Below are 16,640 nucleotides of genomic sequence, written 5' to 3' on the forward strand. Positions count from 1 at the left end.
TCTCTGCTCGGAGAGCCTTCGCGTCCAGCCATGCCAAAACTAATATTTCCCCTGTCAGCTGTGTGAAGCCGAGTGACAGTGGCACCGCGTTAAACGCTGCGGGCTGCACCGGGCTGTAGGGTTATAACGCGCCTTTCTCTCTCCTCTGCCTCTACTCTTCATCTTGGGCCTGAGTGACTCCGTGTTGGTCCACTCTCTTTCTGTCGTGGCTTTTGGCGCTCTCACCACCTTCCACCATTACGTCCCAAAGCAAAACGGACTTTTTAGCGCTTGCTTCTCGGACTCTCCAGAGGAAGAGAGTCGTCGCCGCGGTGGTTGGCATCGTCATGGTTTTGGCTCTCATCATCGCGATTCCACTGCTGGTCCAGACTTCCAAGACCGATGCGCACTATGAAATGATGGGGACTTGTCGGATGATCTGTGACCCCTACAACCCCAAACCGAGTGCCACGGCTCTTGAGGTCATGCAGGACCTGAGCGCCATCCCTTCTCCAACCTTTGTTCAAGGGACTAAGGGCGATCCGGGTCGGCCGGGGAAACCCGGGCCAAGGGGGCCGCCAGGCGAACCGGGCCCACCCGGTCCGAGAGGACCACCGGGGGATAGAGGTGATTCTGGAAAGATGGGTTATTCCGGCGTAGTGGGCACTGCGCGGACCGAGACCGGTGGAGAGCCGGGCTCCGCCATCGGCGGGGCAAAGATAGCGTTTTATGTGGGTCTGAAAAACCCCCACGAGGGATACGAAGTGTTGAGGTTCGACGACGTTGTAACGAACCTCGGGAACCACTACGACCCAACAACTGGCAAGTTCACGTGCCAAGTGTCCGGGATTTACTACTTCACCTACCATGTGCTGATGCGCGGAGGAGACGGAACCAGCATGTGGGCAGACTTATGCAAAAACGGACAGGTAAATATTCCCTCTGTCTACCTTTAAACCTGGGGCATGATAACCTGTTTATGCAGTAGGCTACATTAATTAAGATTGTTGGCTCGTGTGTCAACCAGCTCCTCACTGGCTACAGAACCAGGAGAACAATCTAAGATCCGTGGTTGTGGTGTGGATGTTGGGTAAAGTCTTTATTTGATCCCGTTTCATCCCAGTAGCCTAGACCACACCGAATCCTCGCGCTTTGAGTCGTGATATCTCTCTGTCTTAATTTGCAGGTACGCGCCAGCGCCATAGCGCAGGACGCAGACCAGAACTACGACTACGCCAGCAACAGCGTTGTCCTGCATCTGGACTCCGGGGACGAGATTTATGTGAAACTGGACGGCGGCAAGGCACACGGGGGGAACAACAACAAATACAGCACGTTTTCCGGTTTCCTTTTGTATCCGGACTAATGTGGAATAATGGCACCAGTCCATCCCTGAACTGCCACGAGAGAAATGCCACGTTAATTGAATTAGGTTCATCAGAGAGAAATGCCACGTTAATTGAATTAGGTTCATCAGACACGCGGAAGCTGCTGCAGTGAAACCATCAGTATCATAATCAGTCTTAACCTAAAACATGTGGATGACTGTTTTCTGTTTTGTCCACAAGGATGACATAATTAGCTTACACTCATTTCTTCCACAGCTTCACCTGCTCCACTGAAAACAGCTGATATCTCTGGTGTGGTGCTTTGGAAATAAGTGAAATTATTATGAGAACAGATTCAGCTCATCATTCAGAACTGTAACAAGCTCAGAGTTGTTTACCAGCAGTGTTTTGGACTCTGTTCCAGATGAACTGAACCTCCACAGGACGGATTCAGTCTGTGTTTGCAGTGCGGATGTTGTTGTCTTAGTGTGTTCTGTGGAGTTGAGGTCATTCACTGTACTGAACTGAACTGAAAAGGCCTTGATGACCACTCCTGTATAGAGAGGAGGTAGCTGTGTGACATGATGCTGTCTCACAAAGACACAGTAGACACTCCACAGGTCTGAGACTACCTGCACATTCACTACTCTCAGCCTGTTGGACCCCACTGTGTGTGTGTATATATATAATTTACACATATATATGCAGTTGTGTATATATCTATTTAAAAAGAAATGGAAATCAAACTCTTATACGATGTAGGCTCCAGTTAACTGTTCATCCAGTGTTGCAAACATGTTTCTAAATGTCTTGGTATTCCAGTATAAATGTTGGTCAGTAATTTCAATAAATTATTATGTTTTCTAAGTTGGTGTGGGATTTTATGGCTGTCAGTAAGACCAGATGTTCTGTACAGCTGGATGTAGTCTTTAGTTCAGAGACAGAAGCAAAACACATCGTTCCACAAACACATAAATTCAGTGATTTGACACCAGACTTCTCTAGTCAGCCGGAATCCACTTTGTGTTTGAACTACTGACAGAGTGGAAATGTAATGAAGTATTACTTCAGTATTTCAATTGTCATACAGTTTTGGAGTACTTGTATTTCACCTGAGCATTTCCACTTCATGCTACTTTATACTTCTATCAAATTACATTTCAGTGGTAAAATATGATTAACATCTAAAACACATTGTTAATAACTCCGAATAACAGTGACCTTTTGGTGGGACCCCTTTCAGATTGGGACCACTGGAATAAGCTGTACCTAAAGAGTTATTTACACATTGATGCATCAGTATTAATTAGATCATACATCAGTCAAAATTTACTACACATCAAATACTTTTACTTTCAATACTTCGAATAGATTTTGCTGATAATACTTATGCACTTTTACTGAAGTAGGAAGTGGGAATTCAGGACTTTAACTTTGTAAAAGTCTGTACAGTCCTGCTAGTACAAGTCCATTGTTGTCATGGTAACACTGTTGTATTAGTACTTTAATTTAAGTGAAGTACCTGAGTAATCCTATCACCTCCTGAGACATAAACAGCGTGACTACAATGTGTGTGTGTGTGTGTGTGTGTGTGTGTGTGTGTGTGTGTGATACAGATAGATGGGCTCTGCTGTGGGGGTGCAGCTCTGCATGCATACCTTGTGGTGGCCACCAATCCAGTCCTGCTCTGATAAATGTTGAGACAATGTTTTGTCTCAGCATCTCCTGCTTTATGAATGTCCCATCGATTAAGTCAACAGCTCAGTACACACAGGACCAACGTCCTCATTAAGATGCCTGAATTTGGCGGCGGTGGGACACTGGTTGCATGTTAAGGTCCTTAAAGCATGGAGTGTCACATTCTGCAGGTAGATGTGTGTTATTCATCCAGCCAGCTGGTGGCCTGAGTCTTCAATACCTAATACCATGAAACATGTTAGGATCAGCCTTCTTCTCTCACACTGGGAGTGTCCTGCTGAGAAGTGCTGACAGTGAAATTGTCACTCTTACCTGTGATCATGCAGCATTGTCCTAGTGCAGTACTACCCTAAACAAGAGGCTTTGATAGAGTCTGCACTTGTTCAGTTTTTCAGATATTTAATGCAAATGTTTTTTAAATATGACTTCTCTGATTTTTGTCTTGTTTTAACACACAGTATTGTCCTCATATCCCTGAACAGGGTCTCAGTGTTCTCAGTAGATAATTTGAATCTGAACCATGGGACAAGATGAGCTGAGGTGTGTAATGAGTGCTACGGCAGATGGACTGGTTCTGGTCCTCCTTGTTCTTGATGTCCTGCTGTGTGAACAGTTGAACTGTTTATCTGATTTACCCTGGTTTGTTGTTCCAGCTGTGCCCCTCTGGACCACAGGTCATATGTCTGCTGCAGAAATCAACAATGTGGGTCTCACATTTCCATTTAGTCTTTTAGTCCTTGTTTCAGGGCCTCCAGTCATTTCAGCTGAATTGTAGATTTTTTGTATCTATTTTATTTTATATTTTATAATCGGAAGTCTTGTCTCTTGTCTGTGTATTTCTGTTTTATTCATGGGTATTCCTACAAGTACAACTATTAAGGTAAGCAAGTTTACATCTTCTGTGATAGTCTATGATGTGAATGACTGAATCACAGGTATACTATCCTCTTCCCCACCATGTTTGTAACCAGGTGAAGCATCACAGCTAGACTTAATCCTGACTGGTGTCTAAAGAATGACGTTCCTCTGTCCAGTAATTCCAGACTTTTTCATGGAGAGCCTTGAAACAAGGCAGTACTTTGTTGGTGGATCGCAGCTGTAGGTGGCTCAGGATATTCCTTTGTTGTAAAGCTGTTAATATGGGACCAAAGAAGAATCTGTGCCTGTAACAATGGTTCATGAATTACCTGAACAACAGAGTCCATAACCATTTACTAGAATGACTTGTATTTTTTTCTCGATCTTTAAAGAATTTTTTCAAACAGCTGTACTGACACAGATGTTGGATAAGGATTACTTCATGTATTTCAATCTGTATTTTTATGCTCATGTTTTAAATTTTAAAGTGTTTATAATCCCCAACAGTGTAAATGAATCACTGTAAAGATAAAACCTTGGAGTTTTAAATTGCATGTTTTTCTCACTGCTCATCGATCAGAGTTGAGTTGGTGAGGTTTTCATCACAGGAAAAGATAGAAGCATTGGGTTCATTTGTCTTTTTATTTTAATTTTGCAAATACAGTCAGATAGTCATAACATGGGCTATAAGACTGAAATTGACATTTTCTCTTCATATCTATAATGTGTGTGACAAACTTCATTCTGATGGATGCTGTTGCAGTACTGAGCATCACCAGCAGGTTGCCAATGCACAAACGCAAATATGGATGAAGGTTAAAAAAAAAAAAGTTCATGAGCCTAAATTATTGATATGATATGAATCAAAGGAGGTTCTTCCCTGACAAAGTGTCTTTGGTAAGTGCTAACAGCAGTCTGCAGAGAGCACTCAAACTGAGTACAGACAAAATTAATTTAGCACATTTAGCTCATTAAGTTACTGACAGAATTAATATGATATGACATATCATCCCACATATTGTGCACTGCATGTTATTGTCATCTTTTTTATCAAAGTATTTCCAGACATCAATTTTCCTGGTCACAGATGCCATGGTGCACGTAACACCAACTCGTACCCATTGCTGATATTTATGTGCCCCTTAAGTGACTCTTTGGACTAATTTTCTATTTTATTCTGTAGTTACTTCCTTATGTGTCCATTGGTTGCTTTTCTTCCTGTCCTGGTTTTTTCCCGCTTCTGAGATTGTCTGCTCCGCCCTGATGTGTCTCACCAGATGTCTGTACCACAGACTGTAAAAAAAGATGGACATAGCCTCTGTGACGTTACCCACAGATTTCTGAAGAGCGGTTTTGAAGCTCAAAGTGAACTGCGCCACCGTCGCCATCTTGGCAGTGTTTGACTTTGCCCCTAACTCCCAGCTAATACAAAAATGAAATGAAAGAGGTGGGGCGTGTGTGGAGCCGACACTTCGGTGCATTATGGTTTATGGAAAACACATGCTCACCCAGCTGTCACTCGAAGAGGCCACGCCCTCAATTATACATACCTAAACATAACTTATAATTATACATAACTTTAACTTACATAAAAATGTAAACAGGTGAGTTATATAAACAGCTGTCATGAAGGAGGAAATTAGCTCTAGAGACTAAAACTGTTTTTTTTTTCAGTCCTATGACGGTGGTTCACTTGTTACCGGTGTAAAACACCATGGTAACTGATACTGAACTCCTCACCTGCTCCAGATCAGATCAAAACCTGTCAACAGCCAAACTACTGACCAATCAGATCACTGAAAAACTGAGTCACGATTCCTACAGGATCCTGACAGGGAAAAAAGAGTTTACAATTAAATGATCATTAATCTAGATCAGTAGATATTTGTATAGATCAGTGGATATTTTGCTGTTTGAGTCATTCCATGTGTTACTCTGCTTATTGTGTGGAATCCAGAGTGATTTAGCGATTGAGCTCTCTCTTTAACTGAATGACACGTTTTCCCTTTAACATCACAATTAACTGTCAACACGAATCTTCCGTGATATCAACGATCATAGGTTTAACACTACCTTACTTTTCAGAACATTATTTTCATTGTTTGTTGCTGTTGTCATTTGTATAAATTGATGATTTCAAGCCCCAAGCAAGTCCTGTAGAAGTCTTATTACTCCTCCATGATGTTTGCTAGCATAGCATTTATGAATGCGCATTGCCAAATCCAGAATGCTGTTTGCTCATTCTCATAGCCCAGAGGCACGATGGGAGTGACACTACTGCGCATATTCAGTGGGCCACATAACACTGAAGTAACCCGGAAGCCAGAAACTTTTTCGGTGTGTGCGCCAGGCAAGCAACTTCTATAGAAATGAACGTGCGCTACTTTTGATCCATCCTTCCATGATCTGAATGCGTTTACTATTGCTGTGTTTTCTGTATGTTTAGTTAGTTGGATGATTGGTGGAATAGTGTTATTAATCTGGACTGTGGTTAACTTTGTTGATTATTGTGAAGATTAAATAAACATCATTGTAATTAAAGAGAAATCTTTTAGTCATTATTGTGCATGCTTATTGTGACCTGTGGCTGATTGAGAGGGTCAGAGCTTGAACTTTACCTTGTTTAGTCACTTGTACACTGAAAAAAATTATTTTTTGGTCTTGTAATTATAACCTTGATTATTTGTTTAAATTTTACAAGGAAATATTATTTCAGTGCTTTTACTTTTAAATGTCACCTTTTATTTAATGTGTTACTTAATGTTTGTTTGTAATTATGTATCCTCATTTTGATAAGTAAATATTATCCATCACTCCAAGTAATATTAACTTAACAACTGTATTGACTGTACAACCTGACATAAGCAAGTAAAATTTACTTGGGTAATAGGAGGTCAGCTTGCAATATTGCGCATGCTCAGCAGGTGAGGTCAGAGTGCCTGTACTTTTGACTTCTGAGGCAGCAGTAAGAACAGGGTTCCTGGACAACACGCCTCGACAGGGGGATCGTTTGGGTGCTCATTTGATGAGACAATTGATGGACATGGACCCTCGGGGTATGTATATGATTAATTAACTTTTTATTTTTATGTTGGCTCGTCAGTGTTTGAATATTTTAGCCTGCTAGCTAGCTAGCTAAGGGCTCCTCCGCTCTTCCCGCGTCCGCGGAGCGCTTTGGACTTGAGTCATAACGTACTTTTTCTGAGGTCAGTGGACACAGACACGCTTCTGAGCACAGGTAAACATGGCTACAGTGTGATAACTGTCCAGTGTGTGTGTTACACTGAACGTGGGGTGCCACTTTCGTCAAACATAGGGCGTTCCTGTTGTGTTTTGAGGTCCGGTAATGTTAACGTTTACACAGAATGGAGGCACCATTTTGTTTGTTGATATTAGCCTGTTGGGTGAACTGACAACATAATGCCTGCTTTGTTCAGATACTTCTCTTAAAACCAGTAGGAGTTATTTAGCTTTTAACACGGCTGTGGTAGAGACTGTATCACTGTAATTGGTTTAAAATGTTTAAAAGATCGTTAAGGGTGTTAGCCGCGAAGCAAACGCTAATCGCAAACAGCGCTAGCTAACCCAGGCATTGTCTAACATTGAGGCTAGCCAAGCTAAGTTGCTATCACTCCAGTAACATTAAATGCAGTTTGTTAGTGAAGCAGTGATGGCACAGTTGACTTAGGAGTCAGTGTGTTATAAGAGTATTCACTCATAAATTATTGTGATACAAATACAGTCTGATTTATTTAATTTTGTTCATTAAAACTCACATGATGATTTAAAACAGTAATGGCAAGACAGTTCATTTAAATGTTTTGAAAGGGAAATATATTAAAATAAGTGTTACATGTATGTTTAAAAAAGGAATAAGGTATATTACAATTAAAAAGGGGGGGCCAAAAAGATGAATACTAATTGGAAAGCTGTTAAAAAATATATATATAAATAGTGCCTTTATAAAGGTAAATAATTTCATTTGTGTTATTTAAAATACAGATTGTGAATAAATAATTTTAAAACAGCATATCAAGAGTGTGCCTTTTTATAAGACTGCTATAGATGGTGTTTAAATATGTTCAATAAATGTCTTACAATAACACATGATTACATACTTTAAAATTTCCAATCAACTTTTAACATTGATGTAATGCAAGGCCATATGGAATCACAGCTTCTAAATTCTACTCCAATTCTAAATTGCAAAGATGTCTGAATACTTTTGTACATATAATGTATGTTAATTTTACTTGTCTATATATTTCACAGAATAAAGGACATTGACTCTGGACATTGGCCTTGACAGCTTACTCAAGGTAAGATCAAATTAGTACTGTTATAGGTTAACTTGACATAGAAATTTAGTTTTGAGATATTTGTGTATGTGTTTATTATTTTCCAGGTGCAACAACATGAGATGGGTGTGTAAAATATGTAGCTTCAAATCAGACAAAAGGATAGAATTGTTAAAACACTACAGGCTAAAACATGGAAATGGTGGCCGCAGCCAGTCAATCCCTTGTCTTCACACTGATTGCCCTTGTTCATTCAAAACATTTAATGCCCTTCGGACCCATTTGACCCGGCAGCATGTGGCGTTGGTGACACAAAGGGAAGTCCTTTCATTTAGTTGTCAACTATGCTGCTCTGTTTTTTTTAATTCAGAGAGGCAATATTTTGAGCATCTTGGCGGCCACCTAAGAAGGTTTGAAGTAGTTTTTGCACTTTATGGTATTTGCAGTTGTTTCACTTTAAAGTGATACCTTTACAGTGATGTTGATAGGTTTTCAATCTAGTGAGTCCCCGGGACCCACAGGTGGTGATTTGAGTGGGTCCCTGGGAAATTCAATGGGTCCCATATAAATTTTTTTCATTTCTTATATTTTTCTATTTCTTAAATTGTAGTGTTAAACTCCTTTGATGGTGGTATGATATGGTTATAATTAACGGATATATTCATGTATGTTCAAAATGTATCTGAAATTAAACAAATAAGATTCCAAATCTGAAAAGTTTATTGCAAAACAACTGTCACAGCGGCATGACATACAAAATTCAAATAAAATAGCATTTTTGTAGCAACATAAATAGCACTAAAATAAATTACTAAAATTCAAATGAAAACAAAATGGTGTCTGTAGTACCAAAATAAATTATCAATAAAAGTGCTGATTTTAACACATAAACAAAACATTCTCATCACCATGACAGAGTCAACAAATAAATTTTCACCAAAATAAGACCAAAATCTTCTTGTCTGAACATCAACTAAATCAAATGAACTGAGTCAATCACTGTGAAACTTTTAGTACACAAATGAAACTTAACTAACACAGTGGAAAGTCTGTTGAGAAAAATAAAGTGGTAAAAGTTTGTGGTGTATTGTAAGCAGCTTATTAAGCTCCGGAGTATGTTTTATTTATTTCATTACAGCACGTCCCCAAGACGTTAAAACATTGTCGACATGAGTGAACACAGCATCGAGCAGTGGAAACATGAGTTTATTTACTACTATGAAGTTCGTATCTTTAATTGTTGAAATGAAATCCGTGACTGGCTAATTGTTGTGGTAGTGGCTAAACTAGCATGTCGCGATACTTTACATGGGGGAACACGTCTGCTGACAGCGAAGTTACTTTTGCTAGTTACTGTGATTTTAAACACGAGTTGTTGTTCACAATGTTTCGTTTTTCATGGGAAAAATGAGTTGCGTCCCTGGGACTCATGGATAGTAAGTTTACTGCGTCCTTTCAGATTTTAATGCATCAGGGACGCAGGACGCGTACCTAGCAACATCACTGCCTTTAGGCATTTCATTGGACATTTTCTTTGTAAATGTTCTTGTCAAGGCTCTCTGACATACAAAGCATCAGAGGTCAAATGTCCCATTTAAAAATGTGTCAGAGCACACAATAAACAGCCACACACTGATGGCTTTTAGTGAAAGTTGTTCTTAAATTCTAACTGGCAACACTGTTTTGAAATGTATCTGGTAATGCCAGCACCAGAGTCAGTATGTTGGAATACTGTAAGCAGTGACCTCTTTCACCAGTGTTGGAAAATAAAGGTACTATTAAAAAGGTTATTTCATTTTATGTGTTTCTTATTAGAGTAAAAATTACAAAGAATTTCTGTGTGGAAATTGTTACCGAGTCTTTTTCAAGTAAATGTTACTGAAATAATGCTAAATTAAGAACTAGGTCCAGCCATTTAAAAGCTTAGGAAAAAGCAAGTATTTTTTACAGAAATTTGTAAGTAAATGCAGTGGTAGTCTGAGTAAATTTTACAGAAGGGGAATGAGTAAAATCTACTCATGAAAACAGAAATTTGCTAGTAAACTTTACAAGTGTTTCTTGGTTAAACTTAATACTTATTGGTATGTAGACTTTACTTGAGAATATCCTAAGTTAAATTTACTAGGAATTTGTGTGTGGAAATTGTTACCGAGGTTTTTTTAAGTAAATCACACTCCACATTTTTTTCAGTGTAGTCATTGTACCCCAGGAGGTCAGCTACTTTATGTTAACTATTCCTGAGACTGCAACCTGGTTTGGTTATCATCCCGGTCTCCAGGTGGTGCCCCGTATTATTAATTAATAGTAATAACTTTAATAATTAATAATCAATAATTTCTTAGGAAATATTTATAAATGTATTATTTTTGGACATTAAAATAAATCATATTCAATAACCAAACACATTCCTACCAGATCCAAACAACTACTAGTACCACAGCTAAAACTACTTACACTCCTTCAACAGCTGAACCATCAGGATCTCAGCAGAATGTAAAGATCAGCTGGTGAGACAATGGCTGCTAAACACGGCTCACATGACTGCAGTGTAATGTAAATAATATAGTTTTTAAAACCTGTTTTTCTTTGTCTTTTACATTGTTGTCCCACTTTCTAATCTCAGCAACACTGTGAATGAGGGTCTCTCCGTCACTTTAAGAGAGTTGAATGAAAGACGATGATGATGGTGATGATAATGATAATTGTATAGCTGTTTGGAGTTGGAGTGCACATTGGCTGGTAAATAGAGAGCTTGACATGAATTTGTCAGAACAGAACCAGCCTGCTCTGTTCTGAGCTTATTGATTTATTAAAAGCTCACAACAGGGCAAACAGACAGATGTAAATACCTAGAAAACCACACTAGGATAAACATTAAGATGAGATTTAATAGGAGAACTGTTGGTCCTTTAAAAGGCACTTGACTCTATGAGTTAAAAGCCTTTTAGACAGGTGACACTTCACAGAACATACAAATCAGAGGTAAACCCTTTGTGAGCCTCTGTCTCTGTCAGCAGCTGTCAGACTTCATCAGACATGCTCGTTTACTGTCACCCCTTCTCCGTCCAACAAGCTGCTCCACTAAATGAAAGGCAACAGGTTTTTATGGCACTGCACAAAAAATGTGCTGGGACACCACAGCGGCTGGGATGAAACACACTATTTTTTGCCTTCCTACCTCACTCATTTAGCCTTCTTTTACAGGGGCCCCAGGCTGCGGGTGCATGCTTTATGTGTCTGATTGACACCTGAGCCAGGGGTCTGTCACAGATGCTAGTTTGTCTTGCACCAGCTCTAATAAAACAACAAGACGCTCTCTGTCACTCCTAGAAACAAAGAGGGGAGCTGAACGGTGCTGCTGGCTAGCGCTGGGCATCGCATGCTAACTTTTTCTGACAAGAGGCAACGATTTAAAATAGGTTTGTATCTCAAAGAGCAAACAGAGGCCTGTGAGGGGAAAATAGCACTTAGGGAAACTTTTCACCGCAAAGACCCAATATGCTCTGAGGGAAGGGAAAAGACTTGTTTCTTTTATTTTTGTCTCTCTGAATTTATTTGATGAAGAAAAGGAGGCCATTCTAATGAGCAGCACCACACAGACCCATCCAGTGTGCCCAGTGTCAGTGAGATGACTAACCACTGAGTTACTGGCCAAAAGTGACCCTCCAGCCCCATTTGCAGCAAAGCATATGTCACTTGTTATCACCTTGCTTCAGGAGGGGTGGGAGTGAGGGCTTTCTGTGACATGAAGGTTCACTCGTCTGCAGCTTGATGAACTGCTGTGATGTAAGACCATTAGGGCCAAAGCCTGGAGGTAGACTACTGGAGGTGATGAATGCAAAGGAGAGGTGTTGTCCAAGATTTATTCACTTCCTCCCTGAGGCTCAGCCACACTGGAACAATGATCACATTTTATGTCATAATCAGTTCATCTCAGTGTAAGTTGTAATCATCACTGTAATCATTTCATTTCTTTGTCAAGTTCCACTTTGGGGAACTCCGACACAAGAATTTGCTCTACTGACCAATGGTTGACAGTGCTGACCTGTGAGAACAGTAGTGCAAAATGTCACCACTCATCTAGATACACCTGACAGTCCCAGGTCATTCAGTGAGAACTACGAGAGCTACAAGGAGGCTTGTCTGGGATCGATTTTGACACTTGGGCAATTTTATACGCTTTTCATACATCCTGCAAATCTGCATATCCACATATATCATATACAGTATCTGCATATGGTGCTGTGTGCCTGATTCCCTATGTGTGCTGCATGACACACATCAAAATTGGCAAGCCTGTATAAACAATGAAAGAGGTTGTTTCAGTTTGTCACTGCCTTGACAAATGACCCACATGACCACTCACCACTCATCAGAACTGACACCTCTGTGATGAAGGCAGTGGTTCAAAGAGCTGAAAGTGGAAGATAAACCTGAGGAGCTGTGGGATGATTAACAGTGATAGAAGAACAAGTAAGAGAGTGAAAGATTGAGAAAACATTTTTCCCAAACAAAATTACTTTTTTCCTGAATTTTCATGGAAAAAAACATCCCTCTTTGAATGAGCTGTTCACAGCTCATATGCAACCTCTAATAAAAGTTAGAGCTGGACTGATAAATCAGCCAGACTGATATATATTGGCTGACTCATTGCAGATATACAGTATTATATCTGTGTATCTGCCAATAAGTAACAAGCAACTGCCAAACAGAAATGCCTTATTAGGTCTTAGGTATCTTACATGTAGAGAGGAAGTTTGCCTTCTGAACACAGACTGGGAGCTGGTTCCACAGGAGAGGAGCCTGATAGCTGAAGGTTCTGTCTCCCCTTTAGTCTTAGGAGCTCTAGGAACCACAAGTAGCCCTGCATTTAGCGAGCTGTGGTCTGTCAGGATAATAGGGAGCTATGAGCTCTTTTAGATAAAATGGTGTCTGACCATTGTTGTCTTTGTAGGTGAGGAGGAGGATTTTATAGGGAGCCGATGAAGTTAACACAGGAGAGATGTCATCTCTTTTCCTAGTTCCTGTCAGTACTCATGCTGCAGCATTTTGAATCAGCTGAAGGTTTTTAACTGAGTTATTGGGACATCCAGGTAAGAATTACAGTAGTCCAGTCTAGAGGTAACACATGCATGGACTAGTTTTTCAGTATCCTTTTGACACAGGATATTTCTAATTTTGATAATGCTGCACAGGTGGAAGATGGCTGTCCTAGAGACTTGTTTTATGTGTGAAGCAAAAGACATGTCCTGGTCAAAATGACCCCAAGGCTTCTGACTGTATCACTGGAGGCCAAGGTAATGACATCCAGAGTAAGTATATTATGAGATAGTGTCTCTGAGTTGTTTAGGGCAGAGTACAATAACTTCAGTTTTGTGTGAGTTAAGTAAAAAAATTGCTGGTCATCCAGGTCTTTATGTCTTTAAGACATGCCTAAAGTTTGACCAACTGGTTAGTCTCACCTGGCTTCATAGTTAAGTACAGCTGGGTGTTGTCTGCGCAACAACGGAAATTTGCTTCCTGATAATATTACCTAAAGGAAGCAGATATAAAAGGTGAAAAGTATTGGTCCAAACACAGAACCTTGTGGAACTCCATGACTAACTCTTGTGTGCATAGAGTCAACATGAACAAACTGGAATCATTTAACATTCTTGTAACCTGCAAACTCTATGTAGAGAGATAGAGCTGCAGCAGCAGCGACGCAGCCGGTGTGAACTAACACACACATGCATGGGAGCTGCAGCAGGTCAGTGACGTCAGCCACAATGCACACACAACCCAGGTAGTCTGTATTCATCTGGTCACACTTCTTTTCAAAAATATAAGGTGGAATGGAAGGTCAGACCAACACAGACCCTCAGATGGACTATTAATGGGACCACATGTGCATCTACAAAACTGGAAAAAAAGTCTGCAGCTCTCCATGGACACAGAAAGCATATCCCTGCCCTCAAGGTGTGAAACACATAACCACAATGTCTCTAGTTTGATTCCCGGCTGGGGGATGTTTTTCCATAAAAAACACAAAGGCACTGGAGAAGGAATCTCTTCAGCCTCACAGAATAGGACAATACACAACTGATTAGGCTGATTCACAAATATTCTTTGTGAAAAATGTTGTTTATTCTGCTTAGCTTCATCATGTCCTCCACACAAGAGGTATGAAACACAAATACACCATGATGTTGTATTTCAATTCTGTGTCATGGTTTGTGGTAAGGTTGGACCCAAATGCAGACCACAGAAAGGGAGTAGATAAAAAAAAGGTCTTTTAATAACAAAAAGTGACTTACTACATAACTCAAGTCCAAAATGGAGAGTAACACAGGGGACAGGAGCAGGAACCAGAAGCACGAGGAACATAGGGAACTTGAGCAGGAACATGAACAGAAGGACGAAGTAACACTGGGGAGTTAAACAGGTAACACAAGGAAAAGGATCCCACCAAAAGGTCACTGTATTATTCAACAAGTGCAGACTCTATCAAAGCCTCTTGTTTAGGGTAGTACTGCACTAGGACAATGCTGCATGATCACAGGTAAGAGTGACAATTTCACTGTCAGCACTTCTCAGCAGGACACTCCCAGTGTGAGAGAAGAAGGCTGATCCTAACATGTTTCATGGTATTAGGTATTGAAGACTCAGGCCACCAGCTGGCTGGATGAATAACACACATCTACCTGCAGAATGTGACACTCCATGCTTTAAGGACCTTAACATGCAACCAGTGTCCCACCGCCGCCAAATTCAGGCATCTTAATGAGGACGTTGGTCCTGTGTGTACTGAGCTGTTGACTTAATCGATGGGACATTCATAAAGCAGGAGATGCTGAGACAAAACATTGTCTCAACATTTATCAGAGCAGGACTGGATTGGTGGCCACCACAAGGTATGCATGCAGAGCTGCACCCCCACAGCAGAGCCCATCTATCTGTATCACACACACACACACACACACACACACACACACACACACACATTGTAGTCACGCTGTTTATGTCTCAGGAGGTGATAGGATTACTCAGGTACTTCACTTAAATTAAAGTACTAATACAACAGTGTTACCATGACAACAATGGACTTGTACTAGCAGGACTGTACAGACTTTTACAAAGTTAAAGTCCTGAATTCCCACTTCCTACTTCAGTAAAAGTGCATAAGTATTATCAGCAAAATCTATTCGAAGTATTGAAAGTAAAAGTATTTGATGTGTAGTAAATTTTGACTGATGTATGATCTAATTAATACTGATGCATCAATGTGTAAATAACTCTTTAGGTACAGCTTATTCCAGTGGTCCCAATCTGAAAGGGGTCCCACCAAAAGGTCACTGTTATTCGGAGTTATTAACAATGTGTTTTAGATGTTAATCATATTTTACCACTGAAATGTAATTTGATAGAAGTATAAAGTAGCATGAAGTGGAAATGCTCAGGTTAAGTACAAGTACTCCAAAACTGTATGACAATTGAAATACTGAAGTAATACTTCATTACATTTCCACTCTGTCAGTCGTTCAAACACAAAGTGGATTCCGGCTGACTAGAGAAGTCTGGTGTCAAATCACTGAATTTATGTGTTTGTGGAACGATGTGTTTTGCTTCTGTCTCTGAACTAAAGATAGATAGATAGATAGATAGATAGATAGATAGATAGATAGATAGATAGATAGATAGATAGATACTTTATTTATCCCCTAAGGGAAATTTCTATTGTCCAATAGCTCAACAGTAATAATAATAATAACAATTAATAATAAACAATAAACAATAATAATTAGATTAGTCCACTTCCTTTGGCTGAGGTGTTCTACAGCCTGATGGCAGTGGGAACAAATGATCTCCTTAACCTCTCTGTCCTGCAGCACAGTGAGATGAGACGTTTGCTGCTGTAGCTGCTTCTCTGTCCTGCCAGAATGTTGTCTAAGATGACCTCCATCTTACATTGCATGCGTCTCTCCACAACAGTCCTGAGTGAGTCTAAACTCCTGCCAAGCACAGACCCAGCCTTTTTGACCAGCTTGTCCAGTCTTTTTGTGTTCATGTTGGACATACTGCTGCCCCACACTGCAGCATAAAAAAGTACACTGGCCACCACTGACTGATAAAACGTGCAGCATTTCACTGCAGACATCAAAGGACCTGAGCCAGGCGCACACCTAGGTATTTATAAGTGTAAGAGAAGAGAGAGAGACCTCACATCCTTTTGTGTTTCCTGAAAATCCCCCATATACACCACACCTTCCTGACAACATGATAATAAATAATAACATAATATATTATAAATGATAATGATAAAATAAACTTATATTTTATGGGAATATTGTCATGCTCAAAGACAGTGACAACACTGACACAATCTGTGTCTGTTTTTTTTTTTTATCTGTCTTGCAGCTCTGGTTTACAAAGTTTCCTTTGGGCATTACCCACATTTCACTCTGTGACACATTCACCGAACAACTGACTCTGCATGAGG

The 16,640-nt window shown here is 40.2% G+C and overlaps 1 protein-coding gene across 2 annotated transcripts; it reads left to right on the forward strand.

Annotated features, from left to right (window-relative positions):
* The first annotated feature begins 323 nt into the window (after positions 1–323).
* c1ql2 (complement C1q like 2) lies at positions 324–1,345 on the forward strand. 2 transcript variants are annotated; one of them, XM_022753939.1, is made up of 3 exons: positions 327–638; positions 672–908; positions 1,166–1,345. In XM_022753939.1, exons 1-3 carry the CDS (start codon positions 327–329, stop codon positions 1,343–1,345), a joined length of 729 nt encoding a protein of 242 aa, XP_022609660.1. The 2 variants fall into 2 exon arrangements, with proteins under 2 accessions (XP_022609661.1, XP_022609660.1); XM_022753940.1 differs by having other exon boundaries at positions 324–908.
* The last annotated feature ends 15,295 nt before the right edge of the window (positions 1,346–16,640 follow it).

The sequence above is a fragment of the Seriola dumerili genome, unplaced genomic scaffold (assembly GCF_002260705.1).
Source record: "Seriola dumerili isolate Sdu_G_001 unplaced genomic scaffold, Sdu_1.0 BDQW01000200.1, whole genome shotgun sequence".
Classification (NCBI taxonomy): Eukaryota; Metazoa; Chordata; class Actinopteri; order Carangiformes; family Carangidae; genus Seriola; species Seriola dumerili.

Coding starts and splice junctions, on each gene's coding strand:
- c1ql2 (XM_022753940.1), top strand. CDS start 327: ATGGTTTTGGCTCTCATCATCGCGATTCCACTGCTGGTCCAGACTTCC. Junction 909..1,165: donor ACTTATGCAAAAACGGACAG/GTAAATATTCCC, acceptor CTTAATTTGCAG/GTACGCGCCAGCGCCATAGC.